This window comes from Orycteropus afer, unplaced genomic scaffold, assembly GCF_000298275.1.
Source record: "Orycteropus afer afer isolate SDZICR_OR568_19922 unplaced genomic scaffold, OryAfe1.0 scaffold00244, whole genome shotgun sequence".
NCBI lineage: Eukaryota > Metazoa > Chordata > Mammalia > Tubulidentata > Orycteropodidae > Orycteropus > Orycteropus afer.
Window position 1 is genome coordinate 4832640 of NW_006921831.1, and position 24928 is coordinate 4857567.

The following is a 24928-nucleotide window of genomic DNA, read 5'->3' on the forward strand; positions in this document are numbered from 1 at the left end:
TCAGGTGTCAGGTGTGCAGAGCCTCCTGGAATTGGAGGAAGAAGGAGAGGGACAGCAGGGTCCAGGGTCCACGGGGAAGGGCAGGAGGCCTACATGGACTTTGACCAAAGTTCCCTCACCAGATGTGGCAGCTGCACTCCCTGATACACAAGAACGCAAAGCCCAAGAGTGAGGCTGAGCCTGAGGGAGGAACCTTTCTGGCAATGAGCATCGTGCAATGAGATCATGTTCACGTTCACGACAGGGAAGTGTTTGGTGTTCTGTTGTTGTTGGTTGTCGTCCAGGCAACTCCAAGTCATGGTGACCCTATGGGAGCAGACTGGTCCTCAAGGCTGTGACCTTTCAGGAGCAGAGTGCCAGGCCTGTCCTCTGACGTGCCTCTCGGTGGGTTCCCAATGCAAACCTTTCGACTAGTGTTGACCGCTCAGCAGTGTGCGTTGCCCAGGGACTCAGTTGTAGGTATTTGGAGGAGCATCACCCCATCCTGCACCAGCCACAGTTCCTGTCCAATGTACCTGAACAGCAAATGTTAACTCTGCTCTCCCGTTGCTTTAACTAACTGGTGGCGGGATCTCCAACACTTTGTAACCTCTTCTTTTTCGTTGGACAGTAACAACAGCGTTTCCGTGTTCTCACATTCTCCCTGGAAGCTTAATTTCTCACAGCAACATCATCCACATATGCAAATGCCATTTTCAGACATTTTTCGATTGTTGAACAGCTTGGTGGTTTACAACTTTTGCTATTATAGTATTAGCTGGGAAGGGCAGATTTATGCACCTATAAATTATCATTTTGGATTTTTCCTTGGACAGTTTTCAGGAAGAGAGGTTAATAGAGAAAAGCATAATTGATTTTAAGGGTTCTGCTCCTCACGGGGAAAGCACGGTCCCCACTTTCTCTCTTGAGGGGAGAAAAGGACACTGGCCTTTGCTGCCACCCGGCTCCTAAATGTTGCACAGATTTCCCTGTGCTTTGCTCCCCCTCGGAGCCTGGAAACTCCAAGGGCTGCCTGTGCTGGCTCTTTCCCAGCAAGGACTCTGCGTGAGATTTAGGTTTCCCGGTGTAACAAAGCCCTGGGAGGCGGGAACAAGAAAGAGCAGCGTTTCCAGGGCAGTAAAGTCGAAAACGCAGAGTAAAGACGTTGAAAAAGTGCAGGTGTGTGAACGTGTGAATTGACAGAGTTGGGGTGAAATCCACCGCATGCTGTGGGATGGTTTTAACTATGAGAACATAAACGCAGAGGAGCGGGGGCAAGCACCTGTCAGGGGGAGCCCAGGGTTGGGTGAGACGGGCGTCACGAGCTGGGGTGACTCCTGTGCTCAAAACTGTGCTGATGGTTTCCTGAACCCCCCTCTGGCCCGTAGCCGAGACTGCCAGGTGCCCTGTATCCTTAGTGTCAGAAACTCAATATATCTGGACATGGAGCTCCTGTGGAAAGAGACCACGGTTTCCAGCGCTCCTTGCAGTAAGGTGTGGCCACATGATCGAATGATAGTCAGTGGGATGAAAGTGTAAAAGCCACATGCAAGTTGCAGAAGGTGTCCTTAAGGGTGGGGTGGCCTTTCTACTTCCTGCTGGAATGTGGACATGATGCCTGGAGCCCTAGCAGCCCTCTTGGGCCATGTGCTAAAGGGGGCAGAGCAACAAGTTAAAGGGGTTCTCATCCTTGGAGATTGAGCCAGCCACCTCCAGACTTCATCCTGGGAGAGGGGAATGAATGAGTGTGTTTAAACCACCCTCACCCTTTGGGGTTTCATCTCTCCCACCAGTCTGAACCTGACCTGCTCAGGCCCTGTTGCAGCCTCCCCTCACCCTCCCCTCTCGCGTGGACTGGGTTTCATCAGAGTTGCCCATGTTCTGTGCCACAAGTCCCCTCCATTGTCTTTATCACCTCACAGTCCAGTTCTGTTGCTGCCACAGTCAGAGTCCAGACATGGGGTCACTTGAACAGAAATGGGGTGGCCTCGTCACCCACCAGGAACCCAGAGCAAACGAATCAGCCTTGGTCGGAACGATGGCAGCTGGTGCTCCCCTGATGTCATGAGTGTTCCCTGTTATCCCCCCAGATTCTGTGGGTGCTCTTCCCCCCCAGTGCCATGAATGCTCCCTGTACCTTCTGATGTGATGGGTATCCCTGCTCCCTAATGCTGCAGCTGCTCCCTGAACCCCTCCAGATGCCGTGTGTGCTCTCTGCCTGCCCATGCTGTGAGTGCTCCCTGATCCCTCTCCGATGTGATGGGTGATCCCTGTTATCCCTCCAGATGCTGTGGGTACTCCCTGAAAGCTCTCTGATATCATGGTGCTTCCTGTCCACCCCTGCCCCCGATGCCATGGGTGCTCCCTGAACCCCTCCAGGTGATGTGTGTGCTCCCTGCCCACCCCCACCCCACTTTCCACCTCTGGGATGTCTCATTTTAAGCCTACTGGGATGGCAAAACTGGCCAATCCCCTCATTAGGGTTCTTATTTGCACGCCCCCCATGGGTGCCATGCAACTTATTTGTGTTATTGGCAAGTTATTCACTCCCTTGGTGGCCCACAAGCACCTTGTTTGCTTAGTCTGTCCCAGTCACTTGGTGAGAGTTACAAGACCGTGGCCAGAAAGGCCATCCAAAAGCAATCCGTCACACTGCAGCCGGGGTGACGACGGAGGGTCTGGACTGGATTCCACGAGGGTGTTCTGCAGCTCTATTACGAAAGGGGGGATATTGGGGCGCTGTTACTGCTGTGACAAGGCCCTTCTCTGGAGCTGCTTTCCCAGCTCAGCCTCAGGGACTGCAACGCAGGGACCAGGAGTCAGTCAAACCCCACCTTACAGGTGAGGGACCTCAAGGCTGCAGGTGGGGAGGGTGGAGGCTCTGTGGGGAGGGGGATGCCCCTCCTGCCCCTCAGCCTACACTGAGCTCCCTCCTACCTGCCCCCCGCAGGGGTCCTGAGGCCCTCAAGGACTTGCTAGGAGGCTAGGGACTTCCCCGGCCAGGGGCGCCAGCTCCTTCCTGGCTGCACCCAGGCAGAGCGGGAGGGACGGACCAGGAGAGGGAGGGACTGGTAAGTCCCATGCGGAAGTCAGGTAGGACGCCGGTGGCCCTCCAGCCACACTGCGGGTCCCGCCTGCGCTCTGAGAACAGCCAGCATGCAGGTGAGTCCGGCGCTGAGCGGGGTCCACACCTGCGCCCCGGTAGGCTCTGCGAGCCCCCCGGGTTCCTTGGTGGCGCCCACACACGCCGGCCCTGCCTGCAGCCCTTTAGCGTGCCCCACTAGCCTCATCTACAAAGTGCAGGTGGGGTGCTCTGCGGTCCACCAGGCCAACTGAGGGGGCCCAGAGCTACTGTGGAACCAAGCTGCCGCCGCCCCCTGGGGCCATGCAGGCTGGGAGCTAGGGATCAGGACAGAGGAGGGATGCCTTCTCTTTGCACAGTGGGAGCCCCTCTCAGTGAGGGGGCTCTGGGGCTAGACTCCTCACTAGGGAGGGGAGGGTGTGCCCAGCTCACGACCCCTACTGCCAGGGCCCCTCCCATTGGGCAACTTTGTCCTGCTTCCCTGAGAGCAAGTGCCCCAGCACTCCACCATGGGCTGGCCTGGGGTTCAGGGGCACAGGGTGGCTAGCTGATGTAGGACCCTATACTCCCTCAGGTCCTGCCCTAGCCAAGGGGATGCTGAGTGCCGCTGGACCCTGATTCTGGGAGTGGAGCAGGAGGCTGGGGGGGCTTTCGGGGGGTGGAGAGGACAAGGCCCTGGGAGCATATCTTTTCTCCCCTGGAGTTGTCCTTTGCCAGGGAGGAGGCTACCTGGGGTTGAGACCAGGGAGGAGGCCCACAGGGAGGCAGAGAGTGAAACTGGCTCCCACTCACCTCCCAGAGTGTGGGCTGAGAGGGTTGGCCTCACCCTCCAGACAGCTCTGCAGCCCTGGCCGCTCAGGCCAACATACAAGCAGTCTCCTCCTCCCACGCCAGCCCTGTGCTGGGAGTGGAGGGGAGACTCCATGATGGCATGGGGTTGAGAAGTAACAGACTCAGCCCTTAGACAAGGACAGGTGCAGGCAGTGGGCAGACTTGGTGGTCCCAGCTCCTGGCAGGATCTGAGCGTGCCCCTTCCCTGCTCAGATACTGTCTCTGGCTCCCCATTGCTCCTGGCTGAAGTCTGAGCTTCCCGGCCAGCCTGAGCAGCCTTCAGCGATCTGGCTTCTGCCAAACTCCCAGGCTCACTGCCTGGCAGCTCCCTTCTCTGGCCCTTTATGCTCCTGACATAAAGGAAGGGCTGAGCTCAGCTGAAGGACTGAGCACTGGGTCCCTGGGTCCTTGCAGGTGCTGAATACTCAGTTGCCAGGAATAGTCACTGCTGCATTCTTGGAGGTGCTGGGTGCTGAGCACGGCTGCAGATTGCACCTGGCCCCTTGGGGCCTGTCCACATACGTCCCCTCTGTCAGAACTGCTGGCCCTCACTTGTTCACCTGCTGGCAACTTGTAGCCCCAGAAGGCTGAGCTCCAGGCCACCTCCCCTGCTAAATAGACGCCAGTCCCTCCAGCCACTTAGCCCACTCACCATGCACGGTCTCCACAGGCCCATCTTCTACTCTCCTTTCAGCAGCCAGAGTCATCCCCACCCGGACACTGGTCCAGGAGCCCAGTGTCCCCAGTGCACGCGCACACACACACACACACACACACAGAGCTTTCTGGAGGGGGGCCCAGGCCCAAACAAGGGTCCCTCAGCCACTCAGTTGTCTGGAATGAGGGAGATAGTGGGGGGCATCCGGGCAGTGGGGGCGCAGGCACCCATTTCAGGTGCAGTGTGTAGTCTGCTTGTCTGTGAAGTGGGACAACCTTGGGGAGAACCCCCTCTTCCCCATGAAGACACCAAGGGCCACATCCAGAAGATGGATCCCTTGGGTAGCAGGCCAGGGACCAGCTGAGGTGTGGGGCTATGGCCTTGAAGGACAGATGGACAGACAGCCTGACCTTGGCCAGGATAGTCCAAGGAGGGGGTGCGGGCACAGGGGGTCCTTCGAAGTTGGTGCCTGTCTGGCTGAGGGCAATGGAGAGACACTGGGATGTGGAGACTTGGACCCAGCTGTTCATGTGGTACTGGGCAGCAAAGGACAGGTGGTGACAGGACAGCCCCCAGGTGGGTGCCTCTAGCTTCACTGGGGGGAGGGTGCCCCTGCCCAGCTGCCCATGCTTTTGGTATAGGCTAGTGCCTGACAGGCACCTGGGTGGCACCTCCCTGGCACAGAATACAGGCCGGCCACCACGAGGTCTAATGGGCCGAGTGATTGTCCCAAAGCAGCAGCGTGTCATTGGTGGAGGCCGGGTCTTTCACTGCAGCCAGCTGAGAGGCGGCCCCACCTCCACCCTTGGGGTTTTCCCGGGACAGCCCTTCTTCCCAAGCCCCCTCCTCTGTCACCATCATCCCAAAGGCCTGAGCAGTCTGGGCCCTGCTGGTGTGCGCCCGCCCTGGCTCCTGGCCCCCACCCCTGCTTGTCTCAGCTGCTGCCTGTGTTCACTGTGGGGGGTATTTTCGCCCAGTTTCTGCAGCATGGGAAGGGGAGGCTGGAGGGCCCCTCCAGGGTCTGAGGTGCAGCATGTCTCATCAGTCGGAGGGTCAATTTAACCCATTAACTCAGGCAATATCGTATCTCGCGAGCCTCCCGGTGGCCAGGGCTTGGAATGTGGTGGTGTTTTCAGGTGCTGCTGAGTCGGTTCTGACTCGTAGCGCCCCATGTGCAGCAGAAGGAAACGGGGCCTGGTTCTGCGCCGCCCTCACGTCGTTGCTGTGTTTGAGCCCACTGTCACAGCCACCGTGTCCATCCACCTCATTGAGAGTCTTCCCTGTTCTCATCGACCCTCCACTTTACCAAGCATGATATCCTTCTCCAGGGAATGGTCCCTTCAGACAACATGACCAAAGTTGGTGAGATGAAGTCTGACCATTCCCGCTTCCAAGGAGCATTCCAGCTGCACTTCTTCCAGGACAGATTTGTCCATTCTTCTGGGTACTTTCAATATTCTTCACCAACACCATCATTCAATGCATCTGCTCTTCTTTGGTCTTCCTTATTCATTGTCCAGCTCTCCCATGCATGTGGGGCTATTGAAAATACCGTGGCTTGGGTCAGGTGCACCTTAGTCTTCAAAGCGACATCTTTGTTCTTTAACACTTAAAGAGACCTTTTGCAGCAGATTTGCCCAATGCTATGAGTCATTTGGTTTCTTGACTGCTGGTTCCATGGGTGTTGATTGTGGATCCAGGTAAATGAAATCCTTGACAGTTTCAATCTTTTCTCCATTTATGGTGATGTTGCTTACTGGTTCAGTTATGAGGATTTTTGCTTTCATTATTTTGAGGTATAATCCATACTGGAGGCTGTATTCTTTGATCTTCATCAGTAAGTGCTTCAAGTCATCTTCACTCTCAGCAAGCGAGCTTGTATCATCTGCATATCACAGGTGATTAATGAGTCTTCCTCCAAGCCTGATGCCATGATATTCCTCATAAAGTCCAGCTTCTCGGATTATTTGCTCAGTGTGATGGCTAAGATTGTGCTTGGCTGGGCCATAACTCTAAGTGGTTTAGCAGTTATGATGCGGTCATCCCGCCTGCTGAGATCTGCCATGAGCGGTCAGTCCATTGCAAGTGACTTGCCTTTGGGGTGTGGCCTGCTTCCAGGAAATAATGGAAAGCTCTGGCTTTTTGCCGGATCTGGATCATCACCATCTCTGGTTCCTGGACTTAGCGGCCTGCTGTGTTGCCTGCTGATCTTGGGATTTTTACCATCACACCCTGTGAGCCAACAATCTGTCGTTTTACCTGCTGTCCTGGTTCCCCAGTGCCACTCTGATGAGAAATACACCACAAATGGGATGGTGTTCCAGTTCCCTAGTGCCTCTCTGACAGGAATACACCACCAATGGGAGGCCTTAACAAACAGGAGTTTATTCTTACAATTTGGAGGCTTTAAGTCCAAGTTCAAAGTGCCAGGCTCTAGGGGCTGAGTGAAAGCCCCTCAACCTTGGGGCCCAGCTCTGCCTCCTGCTCCCGGCCCACTGGAGCTGGAGGCTTCTCTTCACTCAGGTAGCTGCTGGCTGCTGAGGCTGAGAAGCCCAAGGTTGACAAGTAAAGAGGCACAGTCCTGATGTTACCAAACCACATGGCAGGCCATTAACTTAAGTCCATTATAAGCCCCAAGGTCGGCAGAGCATAGCAGGCTGCTGAGCAATGACACAGCTATATGCAGGGTCCAAGCGTGCCATAGGCTGGAGACCATTCCCAATGTGTCTACTTAAATACAGGAAGCAGACCACATTCCCAAAGGCGGCTACTCAACTGCTTGTGGTAGATCCCACCATGGAGCTGATTGCCAGTCTCATCATGGGGAATAACTACCACCAGCTGCCCAGCCACTCAACCAGGCCCAGCCAAGTTGACAGACAAACATAACTACCACCCCTGCCAAATGCAAGATCAGCAGGACAGCTGCCAGGTGGGTGCCTGTAGCTTCACTGGGGGGAGGGTGTCCCTGCCCAGCTGCCCATGCTTTTGGGGTAGACTAATGCCTCTCAGGGTGGGTGGCTGATCTTGCTCTCATCAGCCTCTGTAGCCAGCAGTAGTCTGCTGTCTTGCCTGCCAGTCTTGGGTTCGTCAGCCCCTGCAGTGGCGTGAGTTGGGAGACACCGCCAGCTCAATGTTTGACCCATGGACTTGGGACTTGCCAGAGTTTACAACTGTGTGAGCTATTTCCTTAAGATCAATTTCTCTTTCTCTCTGTAAGTTTCATTGGTTTTGCTTCTCTAGCCTAAGACACTTAGCTTGGATGAGGATGTGAAAGAATACAACCCTCATCTACGAGGAACATGTACATGGACCAAGGGGCAGTCATTCAGACAGAGAAAGGGGGTGCTGCATGGTTTTAAGTCAGGAAAGGTGTGCGTCAGGATTGTCAGGGCTTAGGTGTAGATGGTGTGAATGTCCCTCACACCACCCAGTCCCCTCTGGGGGACTTCCCAGCAGTGCCAGGGGTGCGTCAGGTGTGGGTGCCCCTCCCTGACCTGGATCTCACTGAAGATCTGTCCGTGAGCTGTAGGCTTCTTCCTGACAAAGATGAGCAAGTAGTTACGGGTACCCGCCACACCTGAGTGCAAGCATCTGTAGGTCTGTGGGCTGTTGGCGGGAGGCCCTGGAACGTCCAGGATGTCTGGAGGCAGGAGGGGCAGCACTGCCTGGAAGGGTGCCTGACTTCAGGAAGAGAACTGCCACTCGCAAAGGTTGGGGTTCAGAGGGCCAATTACCCAGTTTGTGCAGTGGCCAGGCTTCTGAAGCCTTCCAGACTGGTTTTCTTTGGCTGTGTTTGAGGATTCTGTGGTTGAGACCGGCCTGGGTGTGCTGGGGTTGCAGAGGCCTGGAGCCATTCAATCCTGGTGTGTGGGTGGGAGGCGGGAGGAAGTTGGAGTAAGGATGCTGGATTTAAAAACAAAAAACAAAAAAGCCCACAGGACACCCAGTGAACTTGAATTTTGAATTTCAGATAAATAAGGACAAACCTTGCTTAGCATAGATCTGTCCTGTGCAGTCATTGGCCACACTGCTGCTAAGTGTGTGTTGCTATCTGAAATCAGGTGAGACTGGGTGGCCCCCATGTTACTGGGCAGCACTCGAGGGAGGGATGTCTGAAGCAGTCAAGTGCGAGCTGGTTGGGGAAGGAGCAGGAGGAGTAGCAGGAGCAAAGATGGCTGACTGAGAGGCTGTGAGGCAGCCAGAGACAATCTCAGCCGAGACTGGAGGTTCCTGAACTGGGATGGGACTAGGGACCTTAGTGTGTGAGGTGGAGGAGGGGGGACAGGCATCAAAACGTCCTGGTCCAGTCCAGGAGGCACCTCCACTTTGGCTGAGGGTACTGGGGTGAGGGTGGGCAGGGCTCCCCTATTGGCATAGCCCCCAGAGTGTCACCTGTGATCCTGCTGCCCATGCTGCAGGGACCCTGTCTCTCCCTAGGCTACTGCCCTGCCTGTCCTTGTCTCGCCCCAGTCCCCTTCACCCAAAGGTTCCCAGAGCAGCCCCTGCTCACCCCTCAGACCTCGGAGTTCTGTGACCCCCACACACACTGACAGAAGCCCTGTGAATCCCCCATGCACCCTGGGAACGTGGGACACCGGCCACGAAGCCACCAATTCCTCCTTTCCTTGTGATGCAGTTTGAGCACATCTGTAAAAGAGTATTTTAAGGCAAACTTACAGATGTGGTCAAACTACAGGAGCAGCCGCTGGGAGGGCCGATTTAAGGGAGATCCTCCCAGGACCACACAGAGCATTCAGTCGTTGCGACTCTCTGGTCCCTGGCCCCTGACGTCCTGTGCCTCCCTGGTCCTCAGATCAGGCCCCTCCGTTTGGTTCTGTCGATGTTTACCCAGGTCTGGCGGCTGCTGCGGCGGCTTTGAAAGGAATCCCAGGGGGAGGGGGGCCAGGACACCCAAACATCATGGGTGACGCTGACCTCCATCCTAGGATCCAGGCGGGTTTTGCATAATGTGTAATCGACAAGCAGGTGGCGACTGGCCGGCGGCCGGTTCCTCCCTGCGGTGCGGCCCCTGGCGGCCCGGAGGCCTGGCGCCGCGAGCGCGCGGTACCCTTGCGCACTGCCGGAGCCCGGGTCTTGGCTATCGGCCCGTCTAGGCGAATGCGGGTTATCCGGGCACTGGGTTATTCCCGGTCTTTACACTTGACCAGCAGCCTTGTCGGTCGGTGCCTGCTGGCGTCGCTGGGTCTCAGGGGCGGTTCCATTCCAAATGTCGCGCCCGATGACCTCCAAGCTCGTTCCCCGACCCGCCACCCACAACATCAGCATCTACGGACCCTCCCAACCCCTGTCAGGGCGCGGTGTGCGCGGCGGCTCCTGGTCCCCTCCGTGGCCCTGCTCTGTGAGCCGCGACGCCTTCCCGTTTGTAACAGGGCTGCTGGTTTGCTTTTGGGGCTGCAGTGTCTCTCGACCCTCTCAGATGCAGACCCGGCTAGGTCTCTCCTGTTGTGGCCCCAGCCACCTCTGCGGGGCAACAACCCTGTTTATTGCCCTCCCAGCACCCCTCTGCCTGGGATGATCTCAAGGTTTGTTTACTCTAACGACCTTGCCCCAGTTTTAGGGGGGCTCCGGGTGTGTCTTAACCCGGTCTGTCCCTAGCAGGAAGGGGCCAAGGGACTAGCTTGCCCACCCATCTGCAGGCTTCCCACAGCTCCATCTACCCCCCACCCAGGGTAAAGACAGTCTGACAGCCTCAGAGGAAGACGGCATCCCACTGATAACGATCCACTCTTGTGAGGAGAGTCTCACTCGGACCCAGACAGACCCCTCTGCACCCGGACCCTCCGGCTCTTCCTGGTCACACTGCCCCTGCCCTGTCCCCCCTGGCCCTGCTGCTGGACCCCAGAACCCCTTCTGCCACACCAAGGCCACAGAACACTGGGACTATGTCTTTGTGGCCAAACGTGACCAGAACCCCAAGCAGCGCCACCAGCAACAGCAGTTCCTGCAGGAGTTGGAGAAAAAGGGCTTCTGGTGCAAGGTGGGGTGGCGAGGGCCTCGGTGTGGGGGGGACGGGGGCAGGCAGGGGGCCAGGGAGCGGGGCCTGGAGAGCCGCTGTCCACTGTCTGCTGGAGTGGCTGGGCTGGCAGCTGGGGGGGGGTCCCGAGATAAGTTGAGCGTCTCCCATGGCCCCCCTAGGAGATGACGGACCAGCATAAGAGATACTTTGGGATCCGAGCCAAGAGTGAGGTCTTCCTACCGTACTGCAGACTTCTCCTGGAGCCTGAGGGTCCTGTGCCCAGGGCCCTGCCGGCTGAGAAGGATCCCACCCTAGACACCACGCGGTGAGGGGCGCCCCCAACCCATTTGGTGCCTCATTCCAGTTCCCAGGAGCCAGGCTCCCTGCTGGCCTCAGGGTGGAGGCTCAGACCCCACCTTGTGTCTCCTTGACGGAGGACAGTGTGAGTCCTGCCTCTGGGGTGTGGTTCTGCAGGTCAAATATAACAAGGTTCCTGGCAATAGAGCAGCAGGGCGGCCTGCAAGGGTGGGCAGGATTCGGAGGGGCTAAGAGGTACCTTCCCCAGCCTTCCTTCCTGCCAGGCTCCTTCCCTGGACACAAGATCCATGGGAGCTGTGTGACTGGGGAGAGGGCTGAGAGAACACCAGGCCTCATGTGGGGCCCGTGGGCAGGGCGAGCAGGGCCAGGGATGGCTGGGGTGGGGTGGGGGGCACCCTGAGGCCAGTCCTGGCTTCTGGGTGTGGGTCTGAGCAGGGGCACAGGGCAGGCCAGAGTGCAGGGACAGGCAGGTGGAGGGTCCTGACAGGATGGGGAGGCACCTGGGACCTGGAGGGTGGTGTCCACTCAGGGTGTACTGGTGGCCTGAGCCGGGGCCTGTGTTTCAGTATCCGAATCATCCACACCTTCATCTGGAACAACAAGACGACAGATGGGGGTAAGAAGGGGCCTCCCAGCTGGGGAATGATGGGGCCACCCACAGGGGCAAGGTCGGGGGGGGGGACTGTGTTTAGACCCGTGGACTCCCTGTGACCCCCAGAGACCTTCAAGGACTTGAAGAAGGACCAGGTCTTTGAGACGGGGTTTTTCCTGCACACACTGAGGGCTGGCATCTGGGAGGGGCCTGGAGCGGGACCTGGAGACAGGATGTACTCACCACTGACCAAGAGGGACAAAAAGCTGATGACATGGGCCCAGTGGAGAAACATATTCAACAATCAGCCAATTGATGATATCAGGTAGGACCACCCCCACAGACTACCTGTCCCCACAGACCACCCCCACCCCACAGGCCACCCCTGCCCCACAGACCACCCATCCCCACAAACCACCCCTGCCGCACAGACCACCCATCCCCATAGACCACCGCTGCCCCGCCCCTCCCCACAGACCACCCATCCCCACAGACCACCCATCCCCACAGGCCACCCGTCCCCACAGACCACCCATCCTCACAGAATGCCCCTGCTCCACAGACCACCTGTCCCCACAGACCACCTGTCCCCACAGACCACCCCTGACCCACAGAACACCCGCTCCACGGACACACCTGTGCCCACATTGACACACTTGTGTCCCCATTTAGACAGACTTCTGCTCTCAGTATAGCTCTCCTTGAGCTCTACAGGTAGACATGCCCCTCCCCAGTGCTATGCTCCTCTCCTGTGATGAGCTCCCCCCACTGGGGGTGGGCCCTGATAGGTAACAGCTGTGCTACAGGAACTACTTTGGTGAGAAGGTGGCGCTGTACTTCGCCTGGCTTGGCTGGTACACCTACATGCTGGTGCCTGCTGCTTTGATGGGCCTCATTGTCTTCCTGAGTGGCCTCACCTGCTTCAACACCAGCCAGATCAGGTGGGCTGGGGCTGCAAGGTGGGGATCTGGGGGCTGGGACTGGGTGGAGCCAGGGACAGTGGCTGGGGGCCTGAGAACCAGGGGCCAGGAGCAGGGGACCAGGGAGGTGGGGGTCAGCAGCTGGGGGCAGAGGGTCAAGGGTTAGGGCGCCAGGTGGGGCTTGAGGAGTGGGGGTAGGAAGCTGGGGGTCTAGGGACTTCCTACATCAGGGAAGCCCTGCACCAACCCTGCCCTCATACCCCCACCTAGCAAGGAGATCTGTGAGGCCCATGATATCTTCATGTGTCCTCGTGGAGACCACCTCCACATGAACCAACGACTTTCAGATACCTGCACCTTTGCCAAGGTTGGTCAGCACTGGGGTTCACTCCAGGGCTCTGCTGCATCCACTGAAAGGGGAAACCCAAGGCAGGGAGCCTACGGAGCTTGCCAGAATGCCCTGGGGCCCTTTCCACCCAGGGTGTGGGGGCAAGGACAGCTGCCAGCCCACCCATCCGTCTCCCCAGCTCACCCACCTCTTTGACAATGAAGCCACGGTGTTCTTTGCCATCTTCATGGCGGTGTGGGGTGAGTCACTGCTAGCCCTCAGGACCCTTGGGGGCTGTGGGGCCCCTGCCCAGCCTGAGGGACAATCATGAAGCCATTTTTTTGCTCCCTGGTGGCAGCCACGGTGTTCCTGGAGGTCTGGAAGAGGCAGCGTGCCCGTGTGGTCCAGGACTGGCACCTGTATGGCTGGGATGAGGATGAGGTCAGTAGGGTATTCAGTGGGCTGTGCCTAAGTCCAGTGCTCCTGACCAACACCTGTGCCTGCCATGTCTGAGGTGTGTGTGCAGTGCTGAGACATGTGTGCTGTGTCTGAGGCGTGTGTACCATGTCTAAGGGATGTGTGCATGTCTGAGGCATGTATGCCATGCCTGAGGTATGTATACAACATCTGAGCTGTGTGTGTGTGTCTGTGTGTGTACCATGTCTGGGGTATGTACCACATCTGAGCTGTGTGTGTGTGTGCTGTGTCTGAGGGGTTTGTGTCTCTGAGGTTTGTATACCACATCCGAGCTGTGTGTTTATGCCTGTGAGTGTGCCGTGTCTGAAGGGTGTGTGCATGTCTGAGGGGTGTATACCACATCTGAGCTGTGTGTGTATGTGTATGTGCCATATCTGAGGCATGTGTGCGTGTCTGAGGGGTATGTACATGTCTGAAGTGTGTGTGCTGTGTCTGGGTGTGTGTTTGTATCTGAGGTGTGTATAACACATCTGATCTGTGTGTGTGCATGTGTTTGTGTGTCTGAGTGGTGTGTCCTGTGTCTGAGGCATGTGTGTCAGATCTGAGGTGTGTGTGCTGTGTCTGAGGGGTGTGTACGTGTCTGAGGTGTGCATACCATATCTGAGCTGTTTGTATGTGTGTCTGTGTGTCTGAGGCATGTGTGTGTATCTGAGGAATGTGTGTATGTGTCTGAGGTGTGCATACCACACCTGAGCTGTATGTCTGTGTGTGTGCGTGCCTGAGGTGTGTGCTGTGTCTGAGGCATGTGTATGTGTCTGAGATGTATATACCATATCTGAGCTCTATGTGTGTATGTCTGTGTGTGTGCATGTCTGAGGGGTGTGTGCTGTGTCTGAGGGGTGTGTGCTGTGTCTGAGGTTTATAGACCACATCTGAGCTGTGTGTGTGTGTCTATGTGTGTGCATGTCTGAGGCATGTGTGTTGTATCTGAGGCATGTGTGCTGTGTCTGAAATGTGCATACCACATCTGAGTTCTGTGTGTTTGTGTCTGTGTGTGCCATGTCTGAGGGGTGTGTGCATGTCTGAGGCATGTATGTTGTTTCTGAGGTGTGTGTACCATGTCTGAGGAATGTGTACCACACCTGCGCTGTGTGTGTGGTGTCTGCCCCCAGGAGGAGATGACGCAGGAGCTGATTAACTGTCCCCAGTACCAGCCCAAGAGCCACGAACACTCCTACCTACGCAGCACCGTCATCCTTGCCCTGTCTCTGCTCATGGTATTTGTGGGGAGCCTGGGTGGCGGCAGCCCCTTCTCTCCAGGGCCTCTCACTGCCCGCCTGTCTGCTGCCTGCCTCCCTCACTGTCTGCCCCCGCCCCCCAGATCTGCTTCATGATCGGCGTGGCCCATCTCCTGGTCATCTACCGCCTCCTGGCCGCTGCCCTCTTTAGTCTCTGGGACTCACCCTTCCTGAAGGGGCAGGTGACCACAGCTGTGGTGGCATCTGGGGCCCTTGTACACTATGTGGCCATTGTGGTCATAACCAAGGTGGGAGGCCAGGGGAGAGCTGGGAGAAGGCATGGGGGAGGACAAGGGAAGGTAGGGAGGGTGGAGAGGGTGGGGAGAGGGGAGGGGGACAGAGGAAGGTGGCGGCGGATGGGAGAGGGCATGAGAGGGCATGGGAAGGTGAGGTCTCCATCCACGGCCCAGGGTGAGCTCTGTCCTCTGCACCCCAACCCCCACAGGTCAACAGGAGAGTGGCCCTGAAGCTTTGTGACTATGGTAAGAGAAGGGCCACTGTGCCCTGGCCCCAGTGCCTCTCCGGCTTCTTGAAAGATCCTGGGCTAGAGTTTGAGAGCTGTGATCCTGGTGGGCGGAGGCCTTTTCTGCTGTCCCCAGTGTCCCTCCCACCCCACATGGTCCCCTGGTCCCTGCTCCAGGCTGAGACTCAGTGCAAGGCTGGAGGGTCACCTGTAGGAGAGCAGTGAGGGCTGTTGGTGTCCCCAGTTGGCAGATGGGACAGTCCTCTGGAATAGGAGGGAGTGGCCGAGCTGGGGACCAGCCCATGTCTCCTTCCAGAGAAGCCCAGGACCTTATCAGAGCGAGAGAGCAAGTTCACAGTCAAGTTCTTCACGCTCCAGTTCTTTGCCCATTTCTCCTCCCTCATATACATCGCATTCATCCTGGGCAGGTAGGGCATGGGCAGGGCTGGAGGCCAGGGACTACGTCCCTTCTATCTCAGCTTTCCGTTTCAAAAACATACATACCCGTGCTTTTTAATTTTTCAAGTAATTCTCACTCAGAACAAGCACAGCACAGAAATGTGCGAGCATCCACCTCTCCAAAGCCAACCCCCGAGGGGACCCCAGGAGCACATTGGTGGGCCTTCCAGCTGTTCTGTCCACTCCCATCTTACTGCCTTCAGTGGTCTTGCCCCATAAGTAACTATCTGCTTTTCACACTGAACATTTACTCAGACATGACCCAGGTCTGCATGGTGGGGGACGTCTTGTTTGTAAAACCAGGTCCCCAGCCTTCCTGGGTAGGAGGCGTCCCATGGCTCCCCTCACCTGGCTCCCCTCACCAGCCTGTTGGCAGATGGATGTTTGAACTCTTTCTGTTTGAGCTTCACACACATTCATGTGCACTCACACGTGGCCAAGACTTCTTTTAGATGCTATGATTTTAAAATTTTATCTTTTAAAATTAATCAATTTTTTAATGATAGTCTGGGTGAAAGTTTACAGAGCAAATTACTTTCCAATTCAACAATTTATTCAGCTTTCGTTTGGTGGCATTGGTTGCAACTCCCTCAATGTAACAGTCCTCTCCCCACTTCCTCCCTGGGTTCCCTCCCTCCCTTTCCTTTGATCCTTCTGTTCTTTCAGGTCCCTTCCTGCTCTGAGCTGTTTGTGGCCAGATGCTGCCCTTTTGGTCTCCTACAGTTGGTTCTACAGAGGAGCAGTTACTCTCTTGTGTTTCTAGTCCCTTTATAGGCGTGTAAGGTTTCAAAACCAAACATTCGAATCTTTGGTTCACAAGGAATTTGTTTTGTCGAAAGGGGTGAGGGAGAGGCCTGTTGCACTGGTTTTCAAACGGCACCCAGTCATCCCTAAACCATCTGTGGACTAACCCACCCCTCACCTCACTCTGAAACACCTTCTTTGTCATCTTCTAAACTCCATTGTTTGTTCCTATTGTTTGGCTTTAACCACGGATTCTAGCAATTCTAAGGCTAGTACTTCCCAGTGTTAATTATTATTGCTTTATGTTTTGCTGTCAAATAGGGCTAAATATGGTTCATTAAGGGAGCTCTGGTGGCATAGTGCCTAAGGCACTTGACTGCTAACCAGAAGGCTGGTGGTTCAAACCCACCATTCTCTCCTTGGAAGGAAGATGGGACAATCTCCTTCCATAAAGAGTAACAGCCTCGGAAACCCAGTAGGGGTCACTGTAAGTCGGAAGCAACATGATGGCAGTGAGTTTGGGTTTTCTGACTGCTTGTTAAGGGGACTTGGTGATACAGAGTACCCAGCTGCTAACAGAAAGGTGGTTGGAACCCACCAGCTGCTCCGTGGGAGAAAGATGAGGCAGTCTTCTTTCCTAAAGATTGACAGCCTTGGAAACCCTCTGAGGCAGTTCCACTCTGTCCTCTAGGGGTGCCGTGGGTCAGAAGCACCTTGACAGCAGAGGGTTTAGTTTTTGGTTTATTCTAAGTGAACTAAGGGAGCTCTGGTAGCATAGCGCCTAAGGCACTTGGCTGCTAACCAGAAGGCTGGCGGTTCAAACCCATCAGCCACTTCTCAGAAGGAAGATGGGGCAATCTACTTCCGTAGTGATACTGCCTATGAGTCGGGTCTGACTTGACGGCACGTAACAACAAGTGAACTAAAGAATCATTTTGTCACACTCCCCCCAAATTCTGTGGAATTTCATTTAAGGCTGCAGTAAAATGACTAGTTATTTTGGGGAGAATTGACATGGGTACTGTGTTGGTTTTCTATGGCTGCTGAAACAAATGACCACATATGTGGCAGTAACATAAATTTGTTATGTTACAGTTCTGGGGGTGCAATTCGGACCCCACTGGGCTAAAATAGAGCTGTAGGCAGGCTGTCCTCCTTCTGGAGGCTTTGGGAAGAACGTGTCTCCTGCCCCCACCCCAGCCCCCAGAGGCCACCATCTTCCTCCCTCACGCCCCTCCCTGCATCTTCAGCGCCAGCAAGATCTGGCTGCTGTCCCTCTGGTTCTCCCTCTTCTGCCGCCTGTTCGCACTTCAAGGACCCTTGTGATGACTTAAGGAGCTCTGGTGGCACAGTGGTCAAAGTATACAGCTGTTAACCAAAAGGTGAGAAGTTTGAACCCACACCAGCTGCTATGCATGAGAAAGGTGAGGCAGTCTGCTTCCATAAAGACTTACAGCCTCAGAAACCCCATGGCACAGTCCTCCTTTGTCCTATAGGATTGCTATTAGTTGGAATAACTCGATGGCAGTGAGTTATTTTCTCAAGGTCAGCTGATTAGCAATCTCCGCCTCAATCCCACCTGCAGCCTTAACTCCCCCGTGCCAAGGAAGGTAACTGATCCATTGCTTCCAGGATTAGACGTGGCAGCTTTGGGGTCATTATTCTGCTAGCCACAGATACTAGCCTGGTCTACTCCCTGTGAACAGTTATTCTATTCAAGTCCTCTCCTTTTTCATTTTTATTTTTTAAACTTTTTGTTGTGATTTGGGTGAAAGCTTACAGCAAATCTGTTTTCTATTCCACAATCTGCACTCATTCTGTTTCATGTCACTGACTGCAGTCGCTCAGCGTGGCCGCACTCCTCCCACTTCCTCCCGTTTCTTGTCCTTCTACTTAGCTAACCCTTCCTGCCTTCTGAACTTTGTCCCCGGGCAAGTCCTTTGTGTTGGGTAGTAGTTTTATAGTTTATTTCTTATTGGTCCTACAGATGTCTTGTGAATTTCATGCCAGTTACTTTGTCTTTGGGCTGTTGTCTGTGCCTGTCCTCAGTTCTTGTGGCATACACAGAAGTGAGTCTGACTCGATGATTGTTTTGTATCTGCCCTGAGCAGTTTAATTTTGGTCTTCTGGGTTTGTAACCATAACTCCTAGATGATCATTTTCCTTCATTGACTTATCCTTTCCAATTTCCTGTCTATGTGCAAGTGGCTCCACAGCTGTGTTTAGCAGTACCTGTTGTGAACGGTAATAGTGGGGCACCGAACAGGAGCAGAACCTTTGCTTAAGACAGTTTAAGTATTTATAATCACGTTATGATTTAAACAGTGAATTTAAAAATAAGGTAACTCACTAGGAGGTGGATCTATGTAGGAGATCCTGGATAGAGAGGGAGAACAATGTAGAACAAAACTCAGAATCATTTGAAAGAAAAAAAAAAAAAAAAAAAAAAAAAAAGAAGGGGACCAGGTTTGCTGGTCTGATAGAGCCTGGTTGGACCCCTGAACTATGGTCCCTAGCTGCCCCTCAGGTCTAGAACTGAACCCACACTGGTGGCTTCCAGCCAAACAAAAGACAGGCATATGAGTTGAACATTTACCTGAGGTAGATACACTCCTTGGAGAGAACAATCATGGGAGAAAGAAGGTCTGTTTATGCAGAGGGAGACAGCTCAGGGGGCAGGAGTGCACGGAGGGATGGACACAGGGAAGAGGTGACTGTCGGGAGGAAGCGGGAGGGGAGCTGTTGCATTGAGGCCAATTGTAGGCAATGTCATGAGACAACGTGTGTGTGAACTGCTGTATGGAAACTGAATTTGCTCTGTAAACTTTCACCCAAATCACAATAAATAAATAAATAAATAAATAAAGTCTCTCTGTTTGCACACTTCTGTGGGGCAGGGAGCAGCCTTCTCTAGGGTGTGCAGCTGAGCACGTGGGCGTGTCGGGGGTGTGTGCAGTGGCACATACCTGTGAGTGAGTGTGAAGACTGTGAGCACGTGTGGCGGGATGGGTTCTGGGCTAAGAGTGTTGGCCTCACTGCTGCCCTGCCCTCTCTCCACCCTTCCACCCTGTGGTGTTCCTGCTGCCTCTCCCCGCACCCCATTAGATCCTGCCCCCCTCCTCCCACGCCTTCCTTTCCTCCCCAGGATCAACGGTCACCCTGGGAAGTCCGTGCGACTTGCGGGTTTGTGGAAACTGGAGGAGGTGAGTCTGTCGTTGAGGTGACACTGTGTGCCCCCCCAAGACATCAGTCCCCCCTCAAGTGCCATCCTCAGTGTGTGTGGTGACACAGGAGTAGCAAAGCACGGGCTGCAGCAGCCACACTCAGGAAAGAACTTTGTGCAGCCCCAGGGGAGACTTGAGTGGGGTCAGGGGAGGGGACGGACCAACAGCCAAGGCGAGACTTTGGGGGTGTGCAGTTGCTTGACTGCAGCTATGCCGGGGAACACAGCTCCACCAGACACCCCTCCACCTCTCTCAGAACCCTCCACCTCCCTGACCAGCCCCTCCTCCCTGGCCTCACGCCCTCTCCGACTTCCCCTCCCTTGTCCCCAGTGCCACGCCAGCGGCTGTATGATGGACCTGTTCGTGCAGATGGCCGTTATTATGGTTCTCAAACAAACGCTGAGCAACTTCGTGGAGTACCTGGGCCCGTGAGGAACCCCTCCCCCCCAATGACCGCGGGAGGGTCCACATCTCCCGGCAGCCACCCCCTCCTCTCCCTCCCACCTCCCCGCTGCCCCTGTCCCCCGTCCCCACTCCCACGTAGCCCTGTCGCCGCCAGGTGGCTGCACAACAAGTGGCGGTCGTGCAAGTACCGTCCAGCTTCCTCAGAGCCCGAGCTGAGGGACTGGCAGCGAAACTACCTCCTGAGCTCGGTCAATGTCTTCAGCCTGTTCGATGAGTACATGGAGATGAGTGCGTGTGGGCGGGGCCGGGGCGGGGCGTCGCGTCCATGCAGTGTGTGGGCGGGGCCCGGGGCGGGGCGTCCTCCCCAGCCCAGTGGGAGGGTGGGGGTGTGTTGAGGGACCGTCTCTGTCCCCGCAGTGATGCAGTATGGCTTCACCACGATCTTTGTGGCTGCTTTCCCGCTTGCCCCATTGCTCGCGCTCGTCAGTAACCTCGTGGAGATCCGCCTGGATGCCATCAAGATGGTCCGGCTTCGGCGGCGCCTTGTACCACGCAAGGCCAAGGACATTGGTGAGGGGGAGGGGAGGGCAAGGGGACCTCGCAGATGGGGCGGGGTGCTGGAGCAGGGCGACTCGCACCTGGGCACTCCCCCTCAGCCAGGGCCTGGCACCTTGAATGACCACTTGCCAAGCCACTGCTCTCCAGGGACGGTCCCCAGCCTGGGATAGGCTATGAGCCTGCAGTGAGCTGTTCCCAAGAAGAGGCAGGGCTGAGGAGACATGGCAGGTCCCACTCACCTGTCACTAAGAGGGGGCTGAAGTCCTTGCTGGCCCAAGAGGGGCCCAGAGAAAGAGCTGGGAGATGTCCGGAAGCTGGGGGCAAGAATGGAGGAGGTGACTAGCCAGACAGGTGTTAGGCATGAGTAGAGAGGTTGGCGTGGTAGATGTGTGGAGACCATAGAGGCGCGAGGGATGTCCTGGGGCTTGGGTCCAGGTGAAGGGTCCCTGCCATGCAGTGGGGACCAGGAGGTGGAGCAGGCTCAGGGGCCACTGAGGAGTTTGCATGGAAGATGGGGAGATGGAGCCCCTCCCTGTGCATGATGGTGAGGAGGACCGGGGATGGGGGTGGGGTGGCACAGTAGAGCCAGAGCCACTGGTCTTGGCTGGGAGCTTCCTACCCTGGCCCATGTGCCCTGTGTTGGTCTTGGCCTGAGGGGTGCCTCAGGCTCCCAGTCTGGGGCAGGGTGGAGAGGGGAGCCAGAGCCCCTCACCCCACCACTCTGGTCCAGGGACGTGGCTGCAGGTGCTGGAGACTATTGGTGTGCTGGCGGTCATTGCAAACGGGCTAGTCATTGCCTTCACATCTGAGTTCATCCCCCGAGAGGTCTACAAGTACCGCTATGGCCCATGCAGTCGGGAAGCCCACCCTACAGTGGAGTAAGAAGCCTGCCTGGGGGACTCCCTGGGCCTCTCTGAGGGAATCCTTGGTGCTGGCCAGGGTACCTGGGGCTGGTAGTGAGGCTGGAGGCTGGGTGAACTGCCTGGGATCCTGGAGGTGGGGGTTCAGGTCCCAGACCTGACCCAGTGCTTCCTGAGCAGGCATTTCCAGCACTGTTCCCCACCTCAGTTAGACCCTTGTGGGGTCCTCAGCCAGCCTCAAGGGCCCTGTACCTGCAGACCAGTTCTCCCAGGGGAGGCCCCACCCACACAGTCACCCCCAGGAATGGGAAGGCAGCCTTCATTGTCCCCAGGTTGCCCTAGGTGTGGAGCAGTGTTTGGCTCAGTAGGGTGTCTTCCATGCAGGGAATGGGGCCCCAACTGCCCCCTCAGAACTGGGCTAAGGGTTAGGGACCCTTGCACAAAAGCAGAGCAGGGGCTCAAAGGGGCTGACGCTGCCTGGGAGCAGCCCCTGCCCAGGGCCCTGCAGCCCTCATGCACCTTGTGCCCCCAGCTGCCTCACACACTACGTCAACCACAGCCTGTCCGTGTTCTATATCAAGGACTTCGAGGACCCCCTGCAGAAAGAGGGCTGGGAGAACGTGACCCACTGCAGGTTGGAGGCCTTCCCGCATGCCCCGACCCCCCTTGAACTTCTGACTCCTGACCCCAATTCCTCCCCACCTCTAGGTACCGGGACTACCGCAATGCTAATGACTATAACCTCTCAGAGCAGTTCTGGTTCCTCCTGGCCATCCGTCTGGCCTTCCTCATCCTCTTCGAGGTGGGCCAGTACCCGGGGCAGGGGCCTTGGGGATGGGGCAGCTGTCTATGGAGCCCTCTTCCCTGACCCCAAGCCCTAAGATCCCTGCTCAGTCCTGACCTCTCGTCAGGCCTCTCTTGACCCCTGACCCCTGATCCCCAGCATGTGGCCTTGTGCATCAAGTTCATTGCTGCCTGGTTTGTGCCTGATGTCCCTCGGAAAGTGAACAACGACATTCTGAGAAGCAAGTTCGAGCGAGTGCAGGAGAAAATGATGTATGAGAGGCAGAGGCTGCAGTGGGACAGGGCAAGGCCCCCTGCCGCCAGCTCCTGCCCCAGGATGACCAGCGTGTAGTGCTCTCCTCCACAGCCGGGAGCTGAGAGTCAGAGCTAACACCCCAGGCTACATGTGCTGGTGTGTGTGTGTGTGTTTGTGTGTGTGTGTGTGAGAGAGAGAGAGAGAGAGAGAGAGAGAGAGAGAGAGAGAGAAGGCCTGTGCACGTCTCTGGAGACTTGTGTATTTAGGGGTCCCTAGGAGGCACCTGTAACTGGGGGTCCTGTGAGATCCCACTGTTTTGGCAGGGCAGTAAACAGCACATGTGTCTCTTCCATCTGGGAGTCAGGGGATGAATGTCTTCACCCAGCACTTGGGACTGGAGGGGCTCCATAAATTAGGGAGGGGGCGAGGGGAATGAGCCAAGCTTCCCTAATAAAGGATTCAAGCAGGGCCTCCCTCCGATTCCTGGGTCCGTATCTGGCCTCTCGCCCCATGGTGGCTGGTCCGCTGCCCTCCCTCCACCACCACTTCTCCTGGGACAAGCCTGATTGCCCTCCTCCCCAGAAGATTCTATAAGACTTGTTTGTGTCAATTGTTAGGCCTTGGTGGTGTGGAGGTGGGGTCTTGGGTGGACTGCCCTCAGGGCTAAATGGGAAACAGGTCCTGCAGGAGCCTGTGGAATGAGGGGCCTCAGGCCTCCTGGCCGCCCCCGCTTCCAAGGGAGGGTGTCTTACCGAGGTCCCACCTTCCCCGTCCCTGAGGTTTAGGGGTGGCCAGGGAAGATGTCGGTCCAGGGTGGGGCTGCTCAAAGGAGGCCACCTGAGGGAAAGGAAGAGCTGGGGAGGAGGGGCAGAGCCGCGAGCCTACGCCAGGCGGACTCTCCGCGGAGTCCCGCTCTCGGAGAGCCCCAGGCCCGGGCGGCCGAGGCTGCCGGGGGCTGCGCGCTGGACGCTCCCGAGCTCCAGCCTCCGGCGTAAAGCGGGAGCGCCAGAGTCCGCCCTCCGCCCAGGCCGCGGGGCGGAGCTGCACCTGCCGCCGCCGCCGCCCGGGCCTTTGCCGCTGTGCACCTGGCCCAGGTGAGCCGCGCGAACCCCGGATCTTGGCAGCAGGTGAGCAGACCACGGGGGAGAGCGGAGACCTCCGACCCTCGGGTACTTAGACCCAGACCTAGGGCCGAGGGCCACGGCGCTCCTCCACCCGAGGAAAGTTGGGGCCACTGCGAGTGGTCCCGCTGGAAGTACCGCGGAGCCGCCGGCCGCCGGCGTCGCCCGAAGGCCAGAGCTCGGCCGCGTTCCAGCTCCTAGGACCTTGGAGGCGGGAGAAGGGCGGAGGGCAAGGCCGCCCCTCCCGCTCCTCCCGACGTGCGCAGGGGTTTTCGGTGACCTTCCCGCGCTGGGGCGAGCAGGGCGGGCGGACGCAGCGAGCAGTGGGGACCCCTCTCTACGCCCCAGGCCCAGATCCGAGGCCTGCGGCCTCCCTGGAAGCAAAACACCTGCTCAGAAAGGCGAGGGCCTGGGACGCCGGGCGGAGCTTCCGCCATCCGCGGCCCCGCCGCGCGCGCCCCGACACACCGCCATTCCTGCGCCCGGCAGGCTCTGGGTAGCGGCCCAGGCCTCCCGGCAGCGGCGTGGGTACGCTGTGGCCCGTCAGCCTGCGGGGCCTCGGCCCTCTCCGCAGGTCTTCTCGGGAGAGCTTTCCCGAGGGCTCAGCACACGCGAGGCGTAGGGGAGCGCGTGTCGGAGATGGGGGCAGCTTCGGAGACAGGGGACAGGGCGGGAGGGGTCTGGAGGCACGGGACGGAGGAGGAGGCGTGGCTGCAGGCTTCCCAGGAAACACCGGGAGGGAAGCTGCTGGCGACTGGAGGAATGATACCAGAGGGTGTCCAGGGGCAATTTGGGAACTCATGGTGGCCTGGGGGGATTGAGGCCGGTGGAGGAAAGCAACAAGTTCAGGGAGACGATACCCTGAGCGGGAAGGGCACAGAAGGGACAGCTTGGCGGTGAGGCTGACCAGGAGGCGGGCTCTGGTGCCAGAGTGTTCCTGGGAGGTCTCTGGGGTGGGTTGCACCTCTGTTTCCGGACTTGCAGTGTGGGGACGCGCTCTGGGGCGTGGGCGGTCGCTGTGGTCCCTGTGAGGAGGGGCTGGTGGCAGCCGCAGTGTGCAGTGGTGGAAGGGAGGTCAGCAAGGCAGCACCAAGTCGGGTCCATCTAGCTCTGTTGGACTCCAGTCCTAGGTGTCCCATCACTCAGAGGTCTTGAGTGTAGTGACAAGGAGACTAGGTCCTGGGGGAAGGAACCTGGAGGAGTGGGGCGGGGATGGCACCAGGTTGGATAAGGACCTGCACAGGTGGGGCTCAGTGAGGGGTGGGGGACTGGAGGGAATTATCCCCATGACCCCTACCTCCCCTGGCGTCAGACTGGGGTTGAAGTGTACCCTTGTCTGATTCTGTAGGCACGTGACCCAGCCACCTGTTGCTGGACTCCCAGGTCAATGGGGGTGGGCAATATCAGATACCTGCTGCCCCTACCTGGTCCCAGATCAGGGAGCCCCCCCGCCCTGCTCCCACCCCATGTTTGCCTCCTTATCTCCCATCTCCATCTCCCAGACTGAAGCTAAAGTCCAAGTGGAGCCATGAGCCCCTGGTTTATCTGCTTGGGGAGTCATGCCTGGGAGGTGGGTGGGGAGGGGCTCTGCAGAGCCCAGCCTGAGACCTCATTACTGGTGGTGTTTCCTTGTGCCTCCCGACAGGGGGTCC

At 57.2% G+C, this 24928-nt stretch overlaps 2 protein-coding genes across 2 annotated transcripts in view; one reads left to right on the forward strand and one right to left on the reverse strand.

Moving 5' to 3' along the window:
• PTDSS2 (phosphatidylserine synthase 2) overlaps nucleotides 1–5408 on the reverse strand; it is a 68970-nt gene extending 63562 nt beyond the window's left edge. The window contains exons 1-2 of the mRNA XM_042782113.1: nucleotides 5268–5408; nucleotides 4961–5086 (exon numbers count right to left, since the gene is read on the reverse strand). Of these exons, the coding sequence (XP_042638047.1) occupies nucleotides 4961–5086; nucleotides 5268–5408 (267 nt within the window). The remainder of the gene's footprint in view (nucleotides 1–4960; nucleotides 5087–5267) is intronic.
• Nucleotides 5409–9792: 4384 nt separating this feature from the next.
• ANO9 (anoctamin 9) lies at nucleotides 9793–22251 on the forward strand. Its single transcript, XM_042782114.1, has 22 exons — nucleotides 9793–9936; nucleotides 10417–10551; nucleotides 10710–10855; nucleotides 11415–11464; nucleotides 11567–11655; nucleotides 11695–11765; nucleotides 12247–12381; nucleotides 12631–12727; nucleotides 12888–12948; nucleotides 13047–13129; nucleotides 14278–14382; nucleotides 14487–14651; nucleotides 14849–14885; nucleotides 15183–15294; nucleotides 19215–19272; nucleotides 19624–19721; nucleotides 19853–19986; nucleotides 20116–20268; nucleotides 20987–21134; nucleotides 21649–21750; nucleotides 21825–21918; nucleotides 22060–22251. The coding sequence occupies exons 1-22, from the start codon at nucleotides 9793–9795 to the stop codon at nucleotides 22249–22251; spliced, it is 2409 nt and encodes an 802-aa protein (XP_042638048.1).
• Nucleotides 22252–24928: the final 2677 nt, after the last annotated feature.

Excerpts from the sequence above, each read along its gene's own strand:
- ANO9 (XM_042782114.1), top strand. The coding sequence starts at position 9,793 with ATGACCTCCAAGCTCGTTCCCCGACCCGCCACCCACAACATCAGCATC. Across the intron at positions 13,130-14,277 it reads ATGGCTGGGATGAGGATGAG|GAGGAGATGACGCAGGAGCT; the intron begins GTCAGTAGGGTA and ends GTCTGCCCCCAG. Across the intron at positions 19,273-19,623 it reads GTTTGTGGAAACTGGAGGAG|TGCCACGCCAGCGGCTGTAT; the intron begins GTGAGTCTGTCG and ends CCTTGTCCCCAG.